General features: G+C 42.4%; 1 protein-coding gene across 1 annotated transcript in view; it reads left to right on the top strand.

Annotated features, from left to right (window-relative positions):
• The window catches only part of LOC133448823 (calmodulin-binding transcription activator 1-like), a 58,602-nt gene extending 49,333 nt beyond the window's left edge, over positions 1–9,269 (top strand). The window contains exons 15-21 of the mRNA XM_061727714.1: positions 543–1,075; positions 1,189–1,334; positions 1,823–2,069; positions 2,218–2,286; positions 3,928–4,073; positions 4,151–4,222; positions 4,924–9,269. Of these exons, the coding sequence (XP_061583698.1) occupies positions 543–1,075; positions 1,189–1,334; positions 1,823–2,069; positions 2,218–2,286; positions 3,928–4,073; positions 4,151–4,222; positions 4,924–4,999 (1,289 nt within the window). The 3' untranslated portion in view covers positions 5,000–9,269. The remainder of the gene's footprint in view (positions 1–542; positions 1,076–1,188; positions 1,335–1,822; positions 2,070–2,217; positions 2,287–3,927; positions 4,074–4,150; positions 4,223–4,923) is intronic.
• The last annotated feature ends 9,393 nt before the right edge of the window (positions 9,270–18,662 follow it).

Below are 18,662 nucleotides of genomic sequence, written 5' to 3'. Positions count from 1 at the left end.
TATATATGTGTGGTTTTTCATTGTGAGGTTCAATGAATACTTGGTGGTACTGGTAGCAGTCCCAGGGTAACAGATTCCTCCTACCACCATGTCTGCGGCAGATTTTTTAAATCTACTTTGTTGAAGCTCAAGTATGAAAATTACTATGTAAGATTATACATTTAGATATATTTTAGTCTGGGAATTATAACTCTTCCAGTTCCCTCAAAATGTTACCAAAAGAAGAAAAGAAAAATCATATGGCACGAACCCTCCATAAAACCACAAGAATACATGTTTTCATTCTTCAGATTTTTGTAGAAGCAAACATATAAAGTTTTATAAAAGTGTTTGCAAGCAGATTTTTGTGCTTTCAGACAGTCGTTGCTCAGCTATATTTGCTGGCTGCTATATTAATTTACAAGTAGTGTTTACTGAACAGATGTTAGTGGTATCAAGCTCATTATCTCACTTTGTGTGAGAAATGTGTCCACTTGCTTCCTCAAAGTTGAGAGCTGTCACAAGAAAAATGTTTTTATTTTAAACAATCTTTGCATCTCCAGAGCTGAGGAGAACCAGAACAGAAACCCAGCCAGACAACCAGAGCCAGAGTTGGAGCCAAAGTGGACACAGACACCCACAAAGCACCCAAGGAGAGCTAGGAGGTCCACCCCCAGCCAAAAGACTGAAACCCAGCCCTGAGAGTCAACAACAGCTTGCTCACTTGACCCCTGGCACCAACCTCATCAATTCTCACTTTAACTCTTCTCAGAGTCCTAATCCTCAGCGTTCCCTTCCACCCAAAACCTTACAAACTCAATCCTCTAACCTCAGCTGTCAAAATACACCTCTTCCTAGTTCTAGCCCCAGCTGGCCTCAGCTTCCTAGTGCCCCATTCCCCGACCTGCAGGCCAGGATAGGGGAATCTGGAGGGGGCACCAGATGGAGCCTGAGACAGACTCTCGGGCAACGTAGCTTAGCCAGAAGGATTCAAGGAAAAGAACGACTGGCCATTCACCTGCACCAGAGAGTGCTCTCTGACAGGGGAGAGGAGACAGAGCTGCTGACATATCACGATAACGCAGAGGACTTGCAGGTATAGAGAGCAGCTTGGGTCGTGTTCTCATATTAAATGATGACAGGACAAAAAGTTTTCATCTTTAAATGAAAGGAAAATATTTTAAGATAATCACTTTGCACATTTTGCAGGTGGACATTACAATGCTAGCTGATGACATCATGGATGCTTCATCTGGTCGGCTTAAGCAGGCTGTACACACTGAAACACACTCGGGCAAGGCTAGGCTCAGCAGTGACGTAAACTTACTCTCCGATTATCTTGATGAGGTGGAAAGGTGAGTCCAACCATTCTCATTCACCTTAATGATACTTAATTATTTAAAAAATACTCAATAATACTTAATTCGTCAAATAACTTGAATTATTACGTCAATGCCAATAGCAATTTTATTTGTATAGCACATTTACTTACATCACCAATCACCATGTGCCGAACAAAGACAGACAAAACACAGGAAAACAACCAATATATAATACATTCAAACATAAACACAGAGAAGGATGTAAACATACATACATTCATAGACGCATAAGAATATACACACAAAGCGAATGTCAGTACCAAATATCTCCTTAACAAGTATGCACATTACACGTTACTTACAAATATACACAGTTATTAAATTTAGGGTCTGTGAGACGTTGAAACACTTTGGTTTGTTGTAAATATTGACACAGTTGTAATTGACCTCAGGTGAGAGGAAGTTTGTTTTAGATTAATATTCACTCCAATACCCCTGCTTTCCTTTTGCCTTTTCTCCAGGTTTCTGAAGTCCAAGCCCCAGACTGCTAGCCCCAAACCAAATTCATTCTCTTTGCTGGAGGATCAGCAGAGTCCTCGTGCGAACCAAGCGCCATCCTCCCACTTTGAGTGGAGCTCCTTCCTCTGTGCAGCTATGAAAGAGGAGAGGTTGAAAACAAACTCCTCCTGCCTAGCCATGACTGAGGCAGAGCAAAAAGAGCTGTATGAAACCATCAGGCATGCCCTGCATTCCCTCAGAAAACACAAGGCAAGAATGACTCTAGTCCTTAAAAAAAGAAAAAAAACTCTACAATAGTATGTGTTTTGTCTCACTACTGAACCTGCTTTTGGCTGTGACAGATTTCTCTCTTCTCCGCTGTTACTAAAACTCTCAACATACACTTTTCTGTGTCCAGGGTCCCATTCAGGAACAACACAAAGAGATTGCAGCAGTGATTCAACGCTGCTATAAAATATACATGCAGGTAAGATCCAGGCCTAGGATTAGCTCACTGCCTCTCAATAAATCAAAAGGTTTTACAGTTTGGCTACTATTTTGTTTAGGTTTAGTTGAAAAAACAATAATAGACTTAGCTGATCATTGAAAACATGAGTTGACATTTTACTTTCTGTGATATGTGCTATAATTCACGAAAGGCTGGTTGATCTCGATCATCTGTAGATAAACATGTAGCTTATATAGGTCGGATGTTGCCATCAGTTATTCTTTGATTAAATAAACATGCAGGAGCTAAGACGCGCTAAAGGAAAAAAGCTGGAAAATTCACGTGAACGAGATGAATTTTGAAACCACACAACGGAAATACTCAGCTTTCTACCTTCTAATCTCCATCAAAAAACACACCTCCAGAGCACAAACACCTTCTATAGGTAACAGGACCGAAAGGACAACTGCAAGTCAGGGGTGAACAGGGTTTTGTCTGAGTAAAAAAGTAACAAACTTTACACAGTCAATATGTCTAAAGGTCGAGAGAGAATTTCCCATCAAACAGAAATATGGGCACCGTGGCATCGCTCCTGAGCACCTTCTGTTCCCCCCAGCTGTCCCTGTCAAACAAACGCCATACTGATATAAAGTCTCTGCTTAATTCTTTCAGCATCCAGTCTTTTTGGCTATCACTGTCTAAAGCACACACCAGTTTTTGTCACTTCTTAAGCCTATTGAGTTAGTTCAATAAGTCAAAACCATTTGCTGACATTGCCACTGAAAACTGATGGCAGCTCTGCCTTCTGCTGCTGCCCCACAACACTGCTCACGTGCACTGAGTGTGTACAAGAGGGGTGCATGTAAACAGAAAGAAGCAGCAAGGAGAAAGTCTGGTTGATTTGCAGAAAAGGCGATGAGTCATTTCCCTTGGCACAAATAAAATAATCTGGGTATTTTTTCCCAGTGCCTAGATTTTTTCTTCATATTAATCTTAGAAAAACATTCTCTATTCTTTGTTGGAATGTAAAAATGATTTTGACGAATAAAAAGAAAAATTCTTCTTTAAACAATCACCTATTCACCCTTTGATATGTGAATGTGAGCTGTTAGAAAGGTTTCCATCAGTCAACTAGACAAGTTCTGTACTTTTTAAGACTTTTTTATAATTTGTTCCTGTTCTTTTGTGTTAAATGTAATCTTATTTTGTTATCCAATAGTCTCATCTGAACATGTGTTAAGAAAACTATAAACTGTGGAAGTTGTAATGCTGTAAGACCATAGTTAGTCATTGGCTCATTATGCAATTCCAATGGAGACAATATTATGGAAATTCTTCAAAGTGTGCTTCTTTTATTTTTACTTTTGGTGGGTTGCGGCATCACTTTTTGAACATATCTGCATTTCTTTCATTGTTTTAAGGGGAACTGAACACCAAACTAGGATCAAACTGGTTTCAGTGTAGTGTTGTATATACCCGAAGTACACTGTACAACAAATCATAGGATATTCAGGAATTCATTAAGGCAATCTCATGATTTAATTTTATCTTTTTTTTTTTTATGTCCTGTTTTTCACTGAAGAAGTGATTTGGAAATAGGATTATGTTAGATACATTTTAGTGTTCAGAATGACAGAATTGAATGCCTGTTACTGACTTAAGGCTGCTGTCTTCTCTCAGTATGCACTTTATAAGAGGATGACCTTAGCCGCCATCCTGATCCAGAGTCGTTTCCGGAGTTTCCACGAGCAGAGGAAGTTCCAACAGAGTCGTAGAGCAGCGGTCCTCATCCAGCAATACTACCGCTCCTACCGGCACTCCCTCAGGTACCTCCCACACATATATTTATGCGTTTGTGTGCACGTGTCATAAAAATGACTTACACACACGTCTGTGCCGACAGCAGTCTGCTGACTAAAAAACAGAACCAGGCTGCTCGCAAGATCCTGAGGTTCCTGCTTCGCTGCCGCCACAGGTGAGATGTGAAGCCCTTACACAGCCTCCAACTCAGCTGCACATACATGAACGGGCACACTCTTACATGCAACACACTTACAGCCCACTAACACGCCTACACACACTACTCTGATGCTAATAGTTGGTGTTGTTTTGCTGTTCCTGTGAAGCCCCTTGATGGACCATAGGCCTCTGAAACAGGTGAGCCCTCTCTTGCCCCCTCTTTCCTGGAGGCTGATGGCCTGCTTGCATGTAAGCGGAGAGAGGGGGATAGGAAATCCTGGATTCTCATTCTTCCCTCCCACTCTCTCACTCTTATTTGCCCTCCCTAAATATTGCTGTCTCTGAGAGGACAGCCAAATGAAATCAGCACTTGTGCATGACTGAAAAACAGAGGAACCGTTCTTGCATATGGTCTTCCTGAGGCATGTTCTGATTGATTGTTATCACTAGAGGACTTTTAGTGTTGCTTGGCCTGCCATTCTATCTTTTTCTGCTTTGATGGGAGGAGACGATAATGGCACGTTTTGTGTGTGTGTGTGTGTGGGTGTGTGTGTGGGTGGGAATTGATCAGGGTTTGTTGAATGATTCTTCCTTTTGCTTTGACACCCTTTGGGTGTAAGAATGGAAAGAAAAAACAGGATGACATGCACTAGTGTAAAAATACACTCAAACAGACCTCTGTGATTCTGTCTCTAATGCGGGTTTGTTTTTCTTCAGGGCCACAGAGCAGAGAAGGGCCAGGGGTCCTGAGAGCCCACCTCCAGGCCCCGCACACAGCCCCCTCAGCTTGTGAGCAACCTCTATCCTCTGACCCTCCCATCTCCTCCTCCTGGAACTCCCTCCCTTCTCCTATTTCCCAATCCCTTACCCTGCTCTTTCTTCCCCCTCTCCCCTCTCAACCTCCTTGCCCTCTTCATTCAAGAGGGGAAAAAATACTTCCCAGACAGACTGAGGACAGGATAGGTGTCCATCATGGCAGCTCAGACAGACAGACAGACTGCTGGGCAGACCCCAGGGACCTGGCTCTGCCCACAGCACTGATCCTCCTCCACAGTTTCACTGGGAGGCCATCACATTAACCTCATGGCATTCTTTGCACTCTTCATGGGTATGTATGTTTCCAAGAGCAAGTCGACGAGTCAGAAGACAGGAAGAGAAGAAGCGCCGAGTGACAACATCCTGCTGTTCAAGGCAGCAGCTGGATGCTCTGAAAGGCACCACTGAACGGCATCTGGCTCAAGAGAAGGGCAGAAAATACGCAAAACGTATTGTGTTGTGTATCCAAAACAGAGATCCATGAAAGAATAAGAATACATAAACCAAAAAACTCACTTCTATGTTGCATTTGCATGCACGGTTTTTTCGCTTATTCCTCCTCTCTATCATCCTGCAAAGCTACAGTGGCTTGTCATTCTTCCAATTCGGTATTTCACAAAAATCACCAACCACTCTGACTGAAAGGCTTACAAAGTCACCCAATCAAAAGGGGAGGAACTGCACTTGAATGTAAGTGGGGCATTGTTAGATGAAGAGAAGTGGTCAGAATAACGATGTCTTAATTTGTTACATGGACTTTGTATGGAGTCGTTTTCAGAGGCAGCATTTTGCTCGCCTGACTGTGCTGTGTCTGTGTTTGTTCAATTCAATGCATGTGTTTGAGCTACAAGCTCCTGCATGCTTGCCAAAATGCTTTAGTGTTGTTTCTTTTGTATTTCTATGTGTAATTGTGTCTCACTTACGTCTTCATGAACTTATCCTTGCCCTGTGTAATGTGAACTGTGTAAGGACAAATGACTTTGGGTGCTTTTTTTTTATTTATTTATTCAAGAGTCTAATAATTTCTTTAGCTGGCTCAAGAGTGGTTTCGCTTGAGACTGGTAGACTGCCCCCTCTCACCCCCCAATCCGTTTGTGAGAAATATGACATGTTCTAATGGTTAAATGTCTCTGTTAGTTTGTTCTGCGTGAACCTCTAAATCTTGTGGTTTTGAGGAGAGAGTCACATACCATTGCCTTGACTTCTTCTTGACTCTGAGAGGTCTCTATGCTTGCTCTGTACAGGACATGGGTCCTAATACCTGCCCCTATACAGGGCCTTGGTCCCCATATTAGCCCATATCGGTGATCAAATCCATATTTTGGACTATTGCATATTTCTGTAAATAAACTGACGAGGTAAGGGGATACGAAGACCCTGAAACTTTTTCATAAGAGGACTGTATTTAAGATTATAAATTATTTTACTCCCATAATGAGAACTTTAGACAGAGACCTGGTTACACAGGATGGCTGTATTGCTTGTAAATAATGTAGATATTACAAACGGAGTAATGTGCATGAGATTTAAGATAAAGAAACAGCAAAAAGAACATGTTAGTGGCTATGGACTGTGAGAGGATTTTAACTGCTTCACTTTAAGAGTATCCAGTATAAGTGTTACTGAAAAGAACATTTTGTTAAAGCATGCAACTGAAAAATCTAATGTTAGAATCATAAGTGGGAAAAACAAAGTTAGCTAAAACAATGATCTTTCAGACAAAAAAAAAACATTTACACTTTGTGCTTTTCTTTCTTGGCTTAAAAAAATTAAAACCATTTTTGCCAGTAGTGCCAATTACTATGAATGCTATTTTGCCTAACAATACAGTATGTTATGTTGGGGAATTCAACACCCAAAAGATATCGGTAAGCTCCACAGAGGCAGCACACACAGAGAATAACCAGTAGAAGAGATCTAGTACTAGCTCAGCCGTAGACCTCAAGTTCTGAAGTTTGCCTAAGGCAGACTGACACGTAGACGACGATGGTGATGATGATGCATGTTTGAAAACTATGCTAACGGTGGTGAATAGTATGATGTGTAAATGTGAATGCAATGATTGACGACTCAAAAGGGAATGAGGGTGCTACATTCTTTACCATGTGGTTGTGCTTCAGCAACATACTTGCTTTTATCGAGACCATTAATCACACCTACGACAGATCCAGCCTGGCCTGCAGTCTATGCTTTCCATCTTCAAACAGAATGTCTCTTAGCAACGTTTTACATTTCATTTTGATCAAATTTTCTTTCCTCTTTATTGTCACTGCCATAACTATATGACATGTATTTTAGACTTCTGAGAAGCTCTGTTTAGAAAGTGCCTGCTCAACAACAGAAAACTGATATCAGGAAATATCTACTGTGTGTCCTCCAAACAGTTCATAGTTACCTGTTTGTTTCCTAAATTGTGTGTTAAAAAAATGAACTTTACAGTGCTAAACTTGATCTGATTCTAAGTTTGACGCTCTAATTTGCCTGGTATGAGTGGATGGTCATGGCCTGAATGGGGCTACGTTTCCTTAACAGACGAACAAAATTGACATTATCACTGTACGCCCCACTTTTGAGTATAATCCGTGTTTCTGTTGTAAGAATGTTGTGTTGTCTCTCTCATTTTGTCTGTTGTTGTATTTTCTTCTCAGTAATAATTTTGCAGCATTCAAAAGGAAGTATAACTGGGGAGTTTTTAGCAGGCAAAATATCTTTAACACGTTATTTCTCTATATTTTTATTCTTTTTCTTGTCTCATTGTCTCACGCAGATGTGCTCACATACGAAAAAACACACACATGCTGTGGTCAAACATTCTGGCACCTCAAAAAAAAAAAGGAAAAGAAAAGAAAGATAAAATAAAGCCACACACTTTCTCTCATGTGCTTATGTCTTAGGGAACAATGAAATCTCTCCCTTAGATTTTACTCAGGGTTGAAGGACAGAGAGATGGTATGTGGAGTGCAATGACAGTTGTCACACAGGTGTACCACAACCCGTGCTCGTGTACGTTTGAGTGTGCATATGTACATGTACATACTAAGAAATATTCAATTTGTCCATTCGTCATTTACTACCTGCAGAGTTTAGTCTGTTTGTGTTTCACACAGACATTGTACTACTCCAGCGTTAATTTGTGAAGTATCAAATCGGTTTGCTTTCTCCAATTTGTATCTTGGATAAATTTTTCTACCAGAAAGAAAAAAAAACACCTTCACATCCCTAATTTTATAGAATTTTGCTTAAATGTAAACTCATAATAGATAATAAAGAGAACATTTATTTATACAATTGCTCATCTTGAGCACACAAGATGCTTAATATGAAAAATTTTTAAATAATGCAAAAATAGGTAACGAACCTCAATCACTTTTAAAAAAATGATGAGGAGTGTAGATTGAAAGACTGTGTCCCACATGTTTTCTGAACTTTCATGATACTGAGAGACAGCCATGGTTAGGGCAGAGCCATGAGGAACATTCATACTGTACCGACTGAACCTCTTCTTATACTGTTCTTCCTTTCACATCAGTACAACTATATAATATTTCTTTCAACTCCTTTTACGTTACATGATCACACACAGTCATATACACAGCATCCATTTGCTTGCTCTTATCGACTCACACAACGCACAGAATACTAACCCACACTACAGAAAATCCATCAAAATGTTGATGTTTTGGAGAGGATGGTGACTGTAAAGAGTATGTAGTGTAGAAAAAGTATTTAAAAAATAAATAAAAAAGAAGAATGAATGAAATGTTGCCATTATACACAGCTGGTAGACATGCTCAGAGACGGCCTCTGTTCTTGTAAGTCCGCCAAGAAATGAATGGTATAATTTTTCAGGCCTTGTTTCAAGAGGGCGTGGCCAAACACCACATTGCATGCTAGAATGGTAGACCCTTATAGATAATCTATGGCTTTGACCTCTCCTTGCCTTCCTGTTCTTTCACCCCTCCTTCCCTTTCTCTCTCATCTCCTGCTGTATTCCCACCCTGCCTGCTGTTGTGTTCTCCATACCTATATCCGTCTCTCATTCTTTTTTTTCTTTTTGTAGCCTAGTTTTATTTATTTTGTTTTTTTATTTTTTGTTTTACAAACATGCATGCACAAGCATCACTAACCTGTTGATGTTTTTAAAAGAATATTTTGTTGCTGAGGCCATGCAAAGTGTTTTGAATATTGCCCTTATATGTGGAATATGTCTTCTGAATGCTTTACATAATTTCTGCTGTAAAATGAAATCAGAATAAAAAGAAAATTTGCACTTTAATTTATTTTTTTCCTGATATTTGTTGCTTCTGCTTTTTTAATGAGGGAGTATACGTTTATCTGAATGAGGTTTTGGTTTTAATATTGATTTGTTAAAAATTGAAATGGTATCGCTATAACTTCTAATCCCTCAAGGAGAGAAATTAGGTTCAACACATACATTTTTTTTTTGCTTCACAATCATTTTATTTCATATACACTGTACACTGTGTCCATTCAAGTCTTTGTCAGCTGGGTCCAGACCCGACGGGTCACCCAGAGGCTCCGTGGGACTCGTCACTCCTCAGGTTTGGAGGTGACCTCTACAGCAGGCTCTGCTGACCTCACGGCCGCAGCTTCCCTCGTCTGCTTCAGGGGTGGAGCGTTCAAACACGTCCTCCAGCTCTCTGGGGATGTGGTTGAAGCTCTGCCAGCGGTGGGAGTTGAAGATGGACCCCACCTAGCCGCGTGTCGATGAATGGCTCTCAGTCTGACCCGTCCCCGAGGTCCAGCTTGCCTCGGGATACCAGGGGCAAAAAACACACAAAGTAATTTACAACTGTGGGGGGAACTGGAGAACCCAGAAAAAACCCACACAGGCACAGCGAGGCCATGTTGGCTCAGCAGGGATTCGAACCAGCACACCATGACACCCACTGTACCGCCCGTTTTTGTTTTTTTTAGGTACATATGTCACCACATGGGGATACTCGCAGTCACTGATGGAGACTACTAGGTTTCAGGAGTTTCAGAAGAAGGGTCGGACTGGGGAGGGGTCTTTGCACTCTTCTTCAACTTCTGGAAGAATCTCCCGATGGGTCCCTTCTTTATCTGTTTCTCTCTCTTCGTGTTCTCAAACTGCACTGCCAAACTGAATCCGGCCCATCAGGGCCTCGATGGAAGCCTTCTTCTCCTGCTCCGTCTTCTGCAGAGCCTTCTTCATGTCAGAGATCTCCTCCAGGAGGCTGGACTTCTCTCTGCTCCACTGCTGCATCTCGTTGAGCAGCAGCTCCTGCACCTGCACATTCAGCTGGAAGCTGGTCTCCACCTGCGCGGCCAGGAGGAAGGACTTCTCCTGCGCCAGCCTTGCTCTCCTCCTTCATTTGGAGCAGAGCAGCCTCAGTTTCTCCTTCATGTTCAGCAGAGCAGCCTCGGTCTCCTCCTTCATTTGGAGCAGAGCAGCCTCGGTCTCCTTCTTCATGAGGAGCAGAGCAGCCTCGCTCTCCTCCTCCATGTGCAGCAGAGCAGCCTCAGTTTCTCCTTCATGTGGAGCAGAGCAGCCTCGGTTTCTCCTTCATGTGGAGCAGAGCAGCCTCGGTTTCTCCTTCATGTGCAGCAGAGCAGCCTCGGTTTCTCCTTCATGTGGAGCAGAGCAGCCTCGGTTTCTCCTTCATGTGGAGCAGAGCAGCCTCGGTTTCTCCTTCATGTGGAGCAGAGCAGCCTCGCTCTCCTCCTTCATGTGGAGCAGAGCAGCCTCGGTTTCTCCTTCATGTGGAGCAGAGCAGCCTCGGTTTCTCCTTCATGTGGAGCAGAGCAGCCTCGCTCTCCTCCTTCATGTGGAGCAGAGCAGCCTCGGTTTCTCCTTCATGTGCAGCAGAGCAGCCTCGCTCTCCTCCTTCATGTGGAGCAGAGCAGCCTCAGTTTCTCCTTCATGTGCAGCAAAGCAGCCTCGGTTTCTCCTTCATGTGCAGCAGAGCAGCCTCGGTTTCTCCTTCATGTGCAGCAGAGCAGCCTCGCTCTCCTCCTTCATGTGGAGCAGAGCAGCCTCGGTTTTTCCTTCATGTGCAGCAGAGCAGCCTCGGTTTTTCCTTCATGTGCAGCAGAGCAGCCTCGGTTTTTCCTTCATATGGAGCAGAGCAGCCTCGCTCTCCTCCACTCTCTGGGTCCAGTTGTCCTCGGCTTGCTGCCTGCAGGTCCTCTCGGCTGAGACGACCGCCTGCAGCTCCTGCAGCTTGCTGGTCGCCTCTGTGCACAATTTGGCCTTTTCACCCACTTCTTTGTCCTTTTGAGCTTGTTTAGATTTGAGCTGTTTTTTCACCTCCATGAACTCCTTTTTCTTATTCTGTAACTGAGCCTGTAACGTGGCCATTGCCGCCTTTTGCTGTGTCCATAATCTCTCCGGAAACTCTCTCTGCTCCTTTTCGCGGCACATTTCCTCCTCCAGGAGAGAATCTTTGTGACGCTTTTCTCTCACTACATGATCTCCTCCGACATTTTCTTATAAAATTTTTCCAGTTCCTGGATGTGTTTGTCCTTGTATTGTCTGAAACTCAGACTGTGACATCGGGAACCCACAGTCTTGTCTGCGATGGCGGCTCTGGTCTCCTTCCGCGACCTGATGCTTCTTATTGTTGGCAGACTGAACATCTGAAAGTCTAGCAGCTGCAACAGGTTGTTCATATGCAGGGTGTTTACAGACCACACGCTGAGGTTTCTGTGCCACCTGCTGCCAGGCAGTCGCTGGTGGCTGCTGCTGAGACCTGCGGGCCATCTCGGCATAAGTTGGTTTCACAGGCTTGTCCATCTCTTACTTTCTGATATTTTGGTCGGATAAGTTTTGGCAAACAATAGCTATCCGCTTCACGGACTGATGCGTGCTTGTACTTTGACTGATTTAGTGAAGATCTGATCTTTCTAACAGCGTTGCCCTAATAAAGGCTCTGTTGCTACTTATGTCGTCACAAAGAGGAAAGACGTGTGATTCTGGTATGTTGCTAAAAATACGCCAATGAAATCCCCCTGCTCTGACGTCACACTGAATGTTTAGTTTGGCAGAATGTTGCCTAGCAACAGAAATAACCACACTCTCCCCAGAAGCAGCCAAAGGCCCACGAAATAAATTATTTCTGTTGCAGCAGAACATTTAAAGGTGTTGTGACATCATTTTTAAAATGCTTTTAACACTATTAAAAGTCTTGGCCAACATCCCTCAAATGTGTCTAAAAGGGTGTAACAAGAAAAACTTCACTCTAGTACTCCATTCCTGGCTTTTTATGACAGTGTTTTTTTGCCCCGTGAAAAACGCTTCCTTTTCCCCCTTTCCTGTCAATCATTGCTCCGCTCCTCCTCCAAACCTCCTCCAACCCAACTGCTACACACTTCTGCCGGCGTCTCCACACACACGCGCGCACACCGACCACAAACACCCACACACACAGCCCAGACAGGGCGACTACAGCCCGGGGATGAAGTCCGTGCGCACACCGAACCGGACTTCTAACAGCGGCGTCGGAGAGTTAAGCCGGGAGCGACAGGCGAAGCATGCACAGAAAAGCAGTCCACCGCAAACAATCATAAAAATAAAGGCATGCGAAGCAGCAGTGTCCTCTTATCTTAAGTCCAGTCAGTGGCCGCGGGTCTTCTTAGCAGTTTTCCTCCGGTGATGAGAAGAGAAGAGGCTCTAAACAGCTCCGTGTTAAGCCTGATTTATGGTTCCGCGTTAAATCGACGCAGAGCCTACGCCGTAGGGTTCAGCGTACGTTGCGCGTCGCCGCGTAACCCTACGCCGTAGGCTCTACGTCGGTGTAACGCGGAACCATAAATCAGCCTTTATGGTGCGCTGGAGAGGAGAGGAGGCAGGGAGCTGGGTGGAGGGGGCGGTGATTTAGCGGGTTTATACGTAACGACCCGCCACCAAACCACATGCGCCGTTTTTGCATAGTTATGCGGAAAATCCCAGAAAGCACACAATACACTGAATGTTAAAAGTTCGTTGTTTTTTGGGTGTAATTGATGTCAAGACACCCAACAAAACACAAAAAATCAAGAAAAATGTGTTTTTCATGTCACAATCCCTTTAAGTAGTGACTCAAGTAGTAGGCAAGATTAAGAAGTGAATATTTCATTCTGGAAACTGTTGTAGCAGAGAATTTTACAAACAAATAAATGAAGCATTAACATGTTGTTTCTGTCCGTCGACCAGTAAGGGGCGGAGCTTACTGAACCAATCAGGAATAACTTAAACAGTCATCGATAAGTGTGATTGGAAAAAGAAGTTGTTCAAGTAGACGCTGAGATTTATTGGAGATTTTCCCTTTCCGAAAATAGGTTTTAAAAATATTCTAGTATATGTTGAAACATGAAGGTTTAAACATGAAATAAATTCCCACTCCTTTTTAAACTCTTAAGAACTTGTGGTTTTATTTTATAAAAAAAAAAGATTTTGCTATTAAAAACATTTGGTATGATTCTACACATTTTTCCTCAATCAGTGAATGAGAATCAATAAATATGATCAGGTCTCTGCTACCAGCAGACAACGGTGGTCCTGTTCCCACCGACTCTGTTGGTCCGCTCTGATTGCTCTACTTCAGCCATGCCTGATTAACCAGACGATTAGTTGGTGTTATCAGCTTTTTAATCAGTTCTCACATAAGATTAACTTTGTTGAGAGCTGATATTTTCAAGCCGAACACCTAACAGAGATCAGGGCTCCTAACTTGAACATATACTACCTGACTTGATCATACCATATAAATGATTAGAGCAGGAGAACCTTTTTTAGTTTAGTGTTTAGTTGAGTGTTTAGGTTCAACACATACATAATGGGCGATCACTCCCGTGCATGTTTTGTCTGAAAACACCTTTAATCACACTATTAGACAAGTGGTGTGTGATAATGAGCGGGACACTCATGCACTTAAATAACAGTCATCCTCCAGTTCAATAACCACTTTCCACCAAGACCAGCTGCTTTAGGGGCAGCTAAATGATGTACTTTGCTTCACTCCTTCAGGGAACAGAAATTACGGATGTAACATTTTGTTCCCTTTCAATGAGTTCCCTAGGTGCAACAAAACGTTTTTAAGACATATAGAGCAGGTACCGAACCAACGTCAAACCGAACAGACTGATCAATAGAAGAGGTTTCCACATCCATTTCGTAAAACTGAACAAAAGTGTGAGGTAATGACCATCTAACTACACAGATTACCAACAGAAACTCACCTGAACATGCTCTCACCCAACTCTGGGCTGAGTGAGCACTCACACCAAAATGCAAAGAGAGATTCCTGATGGTGCAAGCCCACCCAAATAGCTCCTAAAATCCAATGAGAGAGCTTCTGCTTAAACAGGGCTTTACCTCTAGCTGGATAAGTAAAACAGAGAAACAGCTCATCACACACAGACGCATGCTCTGAGGTTGGTCAGCATACATGACCACTGGGAAGCAACTTCCTCTGCTCCTCAGATGCTAACAGAGGAGGCTTAAAGTGTGCGAGCTTGGAGCTGTAGCCTGAAGGAATAACCTGGGGTAAATAGGGTGTGTTTCACCACAAAGTGTTCTTAGACCCATCTGATGCAAACCGCACACATGAGGGATGACCGAACAGTGCATGAAGTTAACCAACCCTCTTAGCAGAAGTCAGAGAAGGAAATTCAACACCCTAGAATGAAAGAAATTGAACCTCAACAGAGGACGGCAAAGCGCTTCAAGTAGTGAGATCAAGTCCCATGAGGGGATGCAAGGTTTAATCACAAGTCTCAGTCTGCAGACACCTTTTCAAGAAAGCCATGGAGCCAAACCATTAATACCAACGTGGCAGACAAATATACTGTAACTGTAGAAAAACAGGAGAGACTGTTAACCTGCAACTTCTGAGGAAGTGTCAAATCATGTGTGGATTAAATATCTTCCCCCCGTCCTTAAGAGGTGCTGCCATGGCTTGACTACTAGCAAACCGATTATTTCAACATGATGGCCACTGTTGGGACAACAACTGCACACCCTCCAGAAATGGCAATAGAATCTCCATCTGGGGAGGAATGCATACAGGAGCACACCAGGATATGGATGAGTTTAAGAATATGTGAGAGACTGCATGAGGAAAAGACTGGAGGTCAAATCCAGCAGACTGTGATGGCTTCAGAGCAGGTGGTACTTCCAGTGTTTCAGCTGCATGATGTAACTCAACAGGGAGGGATGTGTCCTCTGGGGCAGCAGCAGCGGCGGCAGCACATTGACCTGATGATAAACCTTCCTGGTTGTCCTCTGACAAACCATGGATGTCAAACCATGGACGTCCCTCCTTCCCAGTCTCAGTTTGATCTAATAATAAATCCATGTGGTCAGCCAACTACACAAGTAGACTTTGGCCAAAAACCTCTCGTCCTGAGATTCAGACAAAGCCTGGTCCCTCAACTCTAAGATCGAAGGTCAGATCTTGCAACAGCTCTGTGCCCCAGCACCTTTAAAGTTAAATGCCAAAACCCGGGCTCAGTCAACGCTCTCCTGGAGTGGACAATCCTCCTCAGACAGATACTCATACTTCCCATTCTCTGTAATGAACAGAACTTTGCCTAAGTAAATTTCTGCTCAAAGCAAAACACAAGATTTGACATTAGAGGACGTCCAACTCATCTAATGAAGCATGCACACAATGGCGCTCCTCAGTTTCTTTGGATAAAAGCATCTGCTGAATGAATAAATGAAAATATAAACCAAAATGCCGAGCAGAAAGATAATATCTGTCATATAATATACATTTGTGTTATTATTGCATCAGAGTCTTTCAAAATAATACTGTATCAAATATTTTGGTATAAACATCCAATATGACATGATTTTAGATTACACATAAGGGTGTGATAAAAATTACAAGAGAGCTAGCAATTATGTAAAGTAAAGATCATGTTTTTTTAAGGAGGCTGACACCATCTCCACCTTTGAAAAAAAAACTTAAAACATTAATGTTTCTGAAACATTGCTGTTTCATAAAGCCCATAATTACCGTAGTATAAACTTGACAGTGTTAGGGCCAGTAGTCATCGCTACAGTTGCAGAACAAGACTAGTGCAGGCTTGTCTTAAATATAGCTTTATTGTAGCTATGCTGCCATGGGATACGCCTATAGGAATACGCCTATAGGAATAGGCCTATAGGAATAGGCCTATAGGAATAGGCCTATAGGAATAGACCTACAGGAATAGACCTACAGGAATAGGCCTATAGGAATAGGCCTATAGGAATAGGCCTATAGGAATAGGCCTACGCTGCAGGGGGAAAACCAACATGATCTGCTGAGCGTGGCCCCTCATCCCTCCTTCTTTCCTCTTTTTCTCTTTCTTTTCTTCAGATAAACCCTCCGTTAATAATTAAAAGTATCTCATAACCATAACTGCACTCCATTGTTCTTGTAGTTTGTTGTGCTGGTTTGCCCTCTCTTTTTCTCATCTTTTTATGTTTGCAGGCCAGAGCTTCCAGAGCTGCATGCTGACCTGAGGTCCCAACCTCTGACCATCCCAGGGTTTACCTCCCTCTGTCTATATAGATGCGTCCGTAGGATATCTACTAACATGTTAACCTGCAGTCCGACCCTCTGACCACCTCAGTGTCTGCTGTCTACATCTGTTTATGTAGTCATCTCTGTAGTACACCAACTAACCATGAATCACTCATATGTACATACAACTCTCAAGTTCTCCAACTAACAGTAAATGCTAGGAATCTTGGTGTCATTTTAAACAGCCAGCTGACCTTTAAGGAGCATGTTGCCTCGGTTTCCCGGTCTTGCCGGTTCGCTCTCTACAACATCAGGAAAATCAGACCCTACCTGACAGAACATACGACACAGCTTTTGGTTCAGGCTTTGGTCATGTCATGTATTGACTACTGTAACTCCTTGTTGGTCAGCCTTCCTGCGTGCTCAGTTAAACCTCTGCATATGATCCAGAATGCAGCAGCACGTCTGGTTTTCAATCTACCCGAGAGAGCTCATGTCACTCCGCTGCTAATTTCTCTGCACTGGCTTCCATTTGCAGCACGCATCAAGTTTAAAGCTCTGCTTCTGGCTTACCAAACAATTACGCAAACGGGTCCTCAATACCTTCACTACTTGCTTCAGAGCTACACTCCCTCTCGACAGCTCCGCTCAGCCAGTGAAAGACGCCTGGTGCTTCCACCACAACGTGGTGTGAAATCATTAGCCAGACTCTTCTCCTCCATTGTTCCCCGATGGTGGAATGACCTACCAAACTCTGTCCGATCAGCAGGGTCTGTACCTACTTTTAAGAGCAAGCTAAAGACCCAGCTCTTTAAGGAGCACTTCGACATCTAGTAAGATGCATGCACTTATGTCAAGATGGTGTCTTCTTAGACGTAGCTTTCTTATTTATAAAAACGGGAATCTCAGAAGTCTGACCACCACTTAGCTGTACCCTCCTATGTGATTTTTGTGCTTGTGTTGTTCTCTCATACGTAAGTCGCTTTGGATAAAAGCGTCTGCTAAATGACAGTAGTAGTAGTATTAGTAAATTACTATTAATATATCTTATCTTTTGTACCTTTGACAATAAATGTGCACCTCTCCTCTCTCAGTTTTTCATTATTTCTTTCTTATCTCCCTTTTCTTGCTCTACCTGGCTGGCAGGAGGGTTCACCCTTTTTACCTGCCACTGCTTGGCTTTAAGGATTTTCTCCCACTAGGGGAGTTTGTACCTGCCATTGTTTTTTAACAATTCGTCGTGGGTCATGCTCTGAGTCTCTGGAACGCGCCAAGAGACGATTTGTATTGTAAAAGATGCTATAAATAAAACTGCATTAACCTGAATTCAACAGAATGTGGAAAATTCTAAACATAAGTAATGCTACAGCTAAGCCAAATGTCTACAAATAAATAAAATGTCTTTGCTAACTTTTTTGACTTTTTTTTGTAATAAAGAACAAAGAAATAAAATGTCTTTACAAGAAAGAAACACACACAACTTAAAGGCAAAACCAGAGCTTGATGTATTTTTCCAAAGGAAGCCTAAGAAATATTGGTCTTTCAAAATTATATTTTTCTTATCCGTTCTTCTCAATTGTTTTTCTCTTTTCTTATTTGAGTCTCCTTTAGAATAAATAAATACATTGAGTTCATAGGCTACTTTCTATGACAATTTGGGACCATATAATCTCGGGGAATTCCAGCCTCAATCATTTAAAAATGGAAATTCCAGAGCAAAATATAAATTAAACTTGCATAAGACTAAAAATGTGACTTATGTCAGTTGCATCTTCGTACAATGTACATATGTTTGCTTGTTTTTTAATTTGTTTAAAGAAAAAATCTAACAGCAACAAAAAATAAATAAATATTACAAACTATCGGGAAACCATGGTAATGTTGGGAAAGAAAACTTTCCAGTGCAGTCTGGAAAACTACTAGTACATTAGTGACGTCAGTTGATTTTTTACCGTAAAAATTGTTGTTTACTCATTTACGCAATACATAGCCTGAATATACACGTCTTTCAAGTATTATTCATTTATTTTAGCGGGTGGAAAAGATCACAATTTAACAGTTCTGAACATAAAAATGATATCTTCCACTATTTAGAAAAAGTGTAACAAAAAAATGAATCAAACAATGAAAACGCCCACGTGTGATTACGGTAGTAACCGGAAA

The sequence above is a fragment of the Cololabis saira genome, chromosome 8, assembly GCF_033807715.1.
Source record: "Cololabis saira isolate AMF1-May2022 chromosome 8, fColSai1.1, whole genome shotgun sequence".
Classification (NCBI taxonomy): Eukaryota; Metazoa; Chordata; class Actinopteri; order Beloniformes; family Belonidae; genus Cololabis; species Cololabis saira.
The sequence above is the reverse complement of the archived record's forward strand: the minus strand, read 5'-3'. Positions and strand labels throughout refer to the sequence as shown.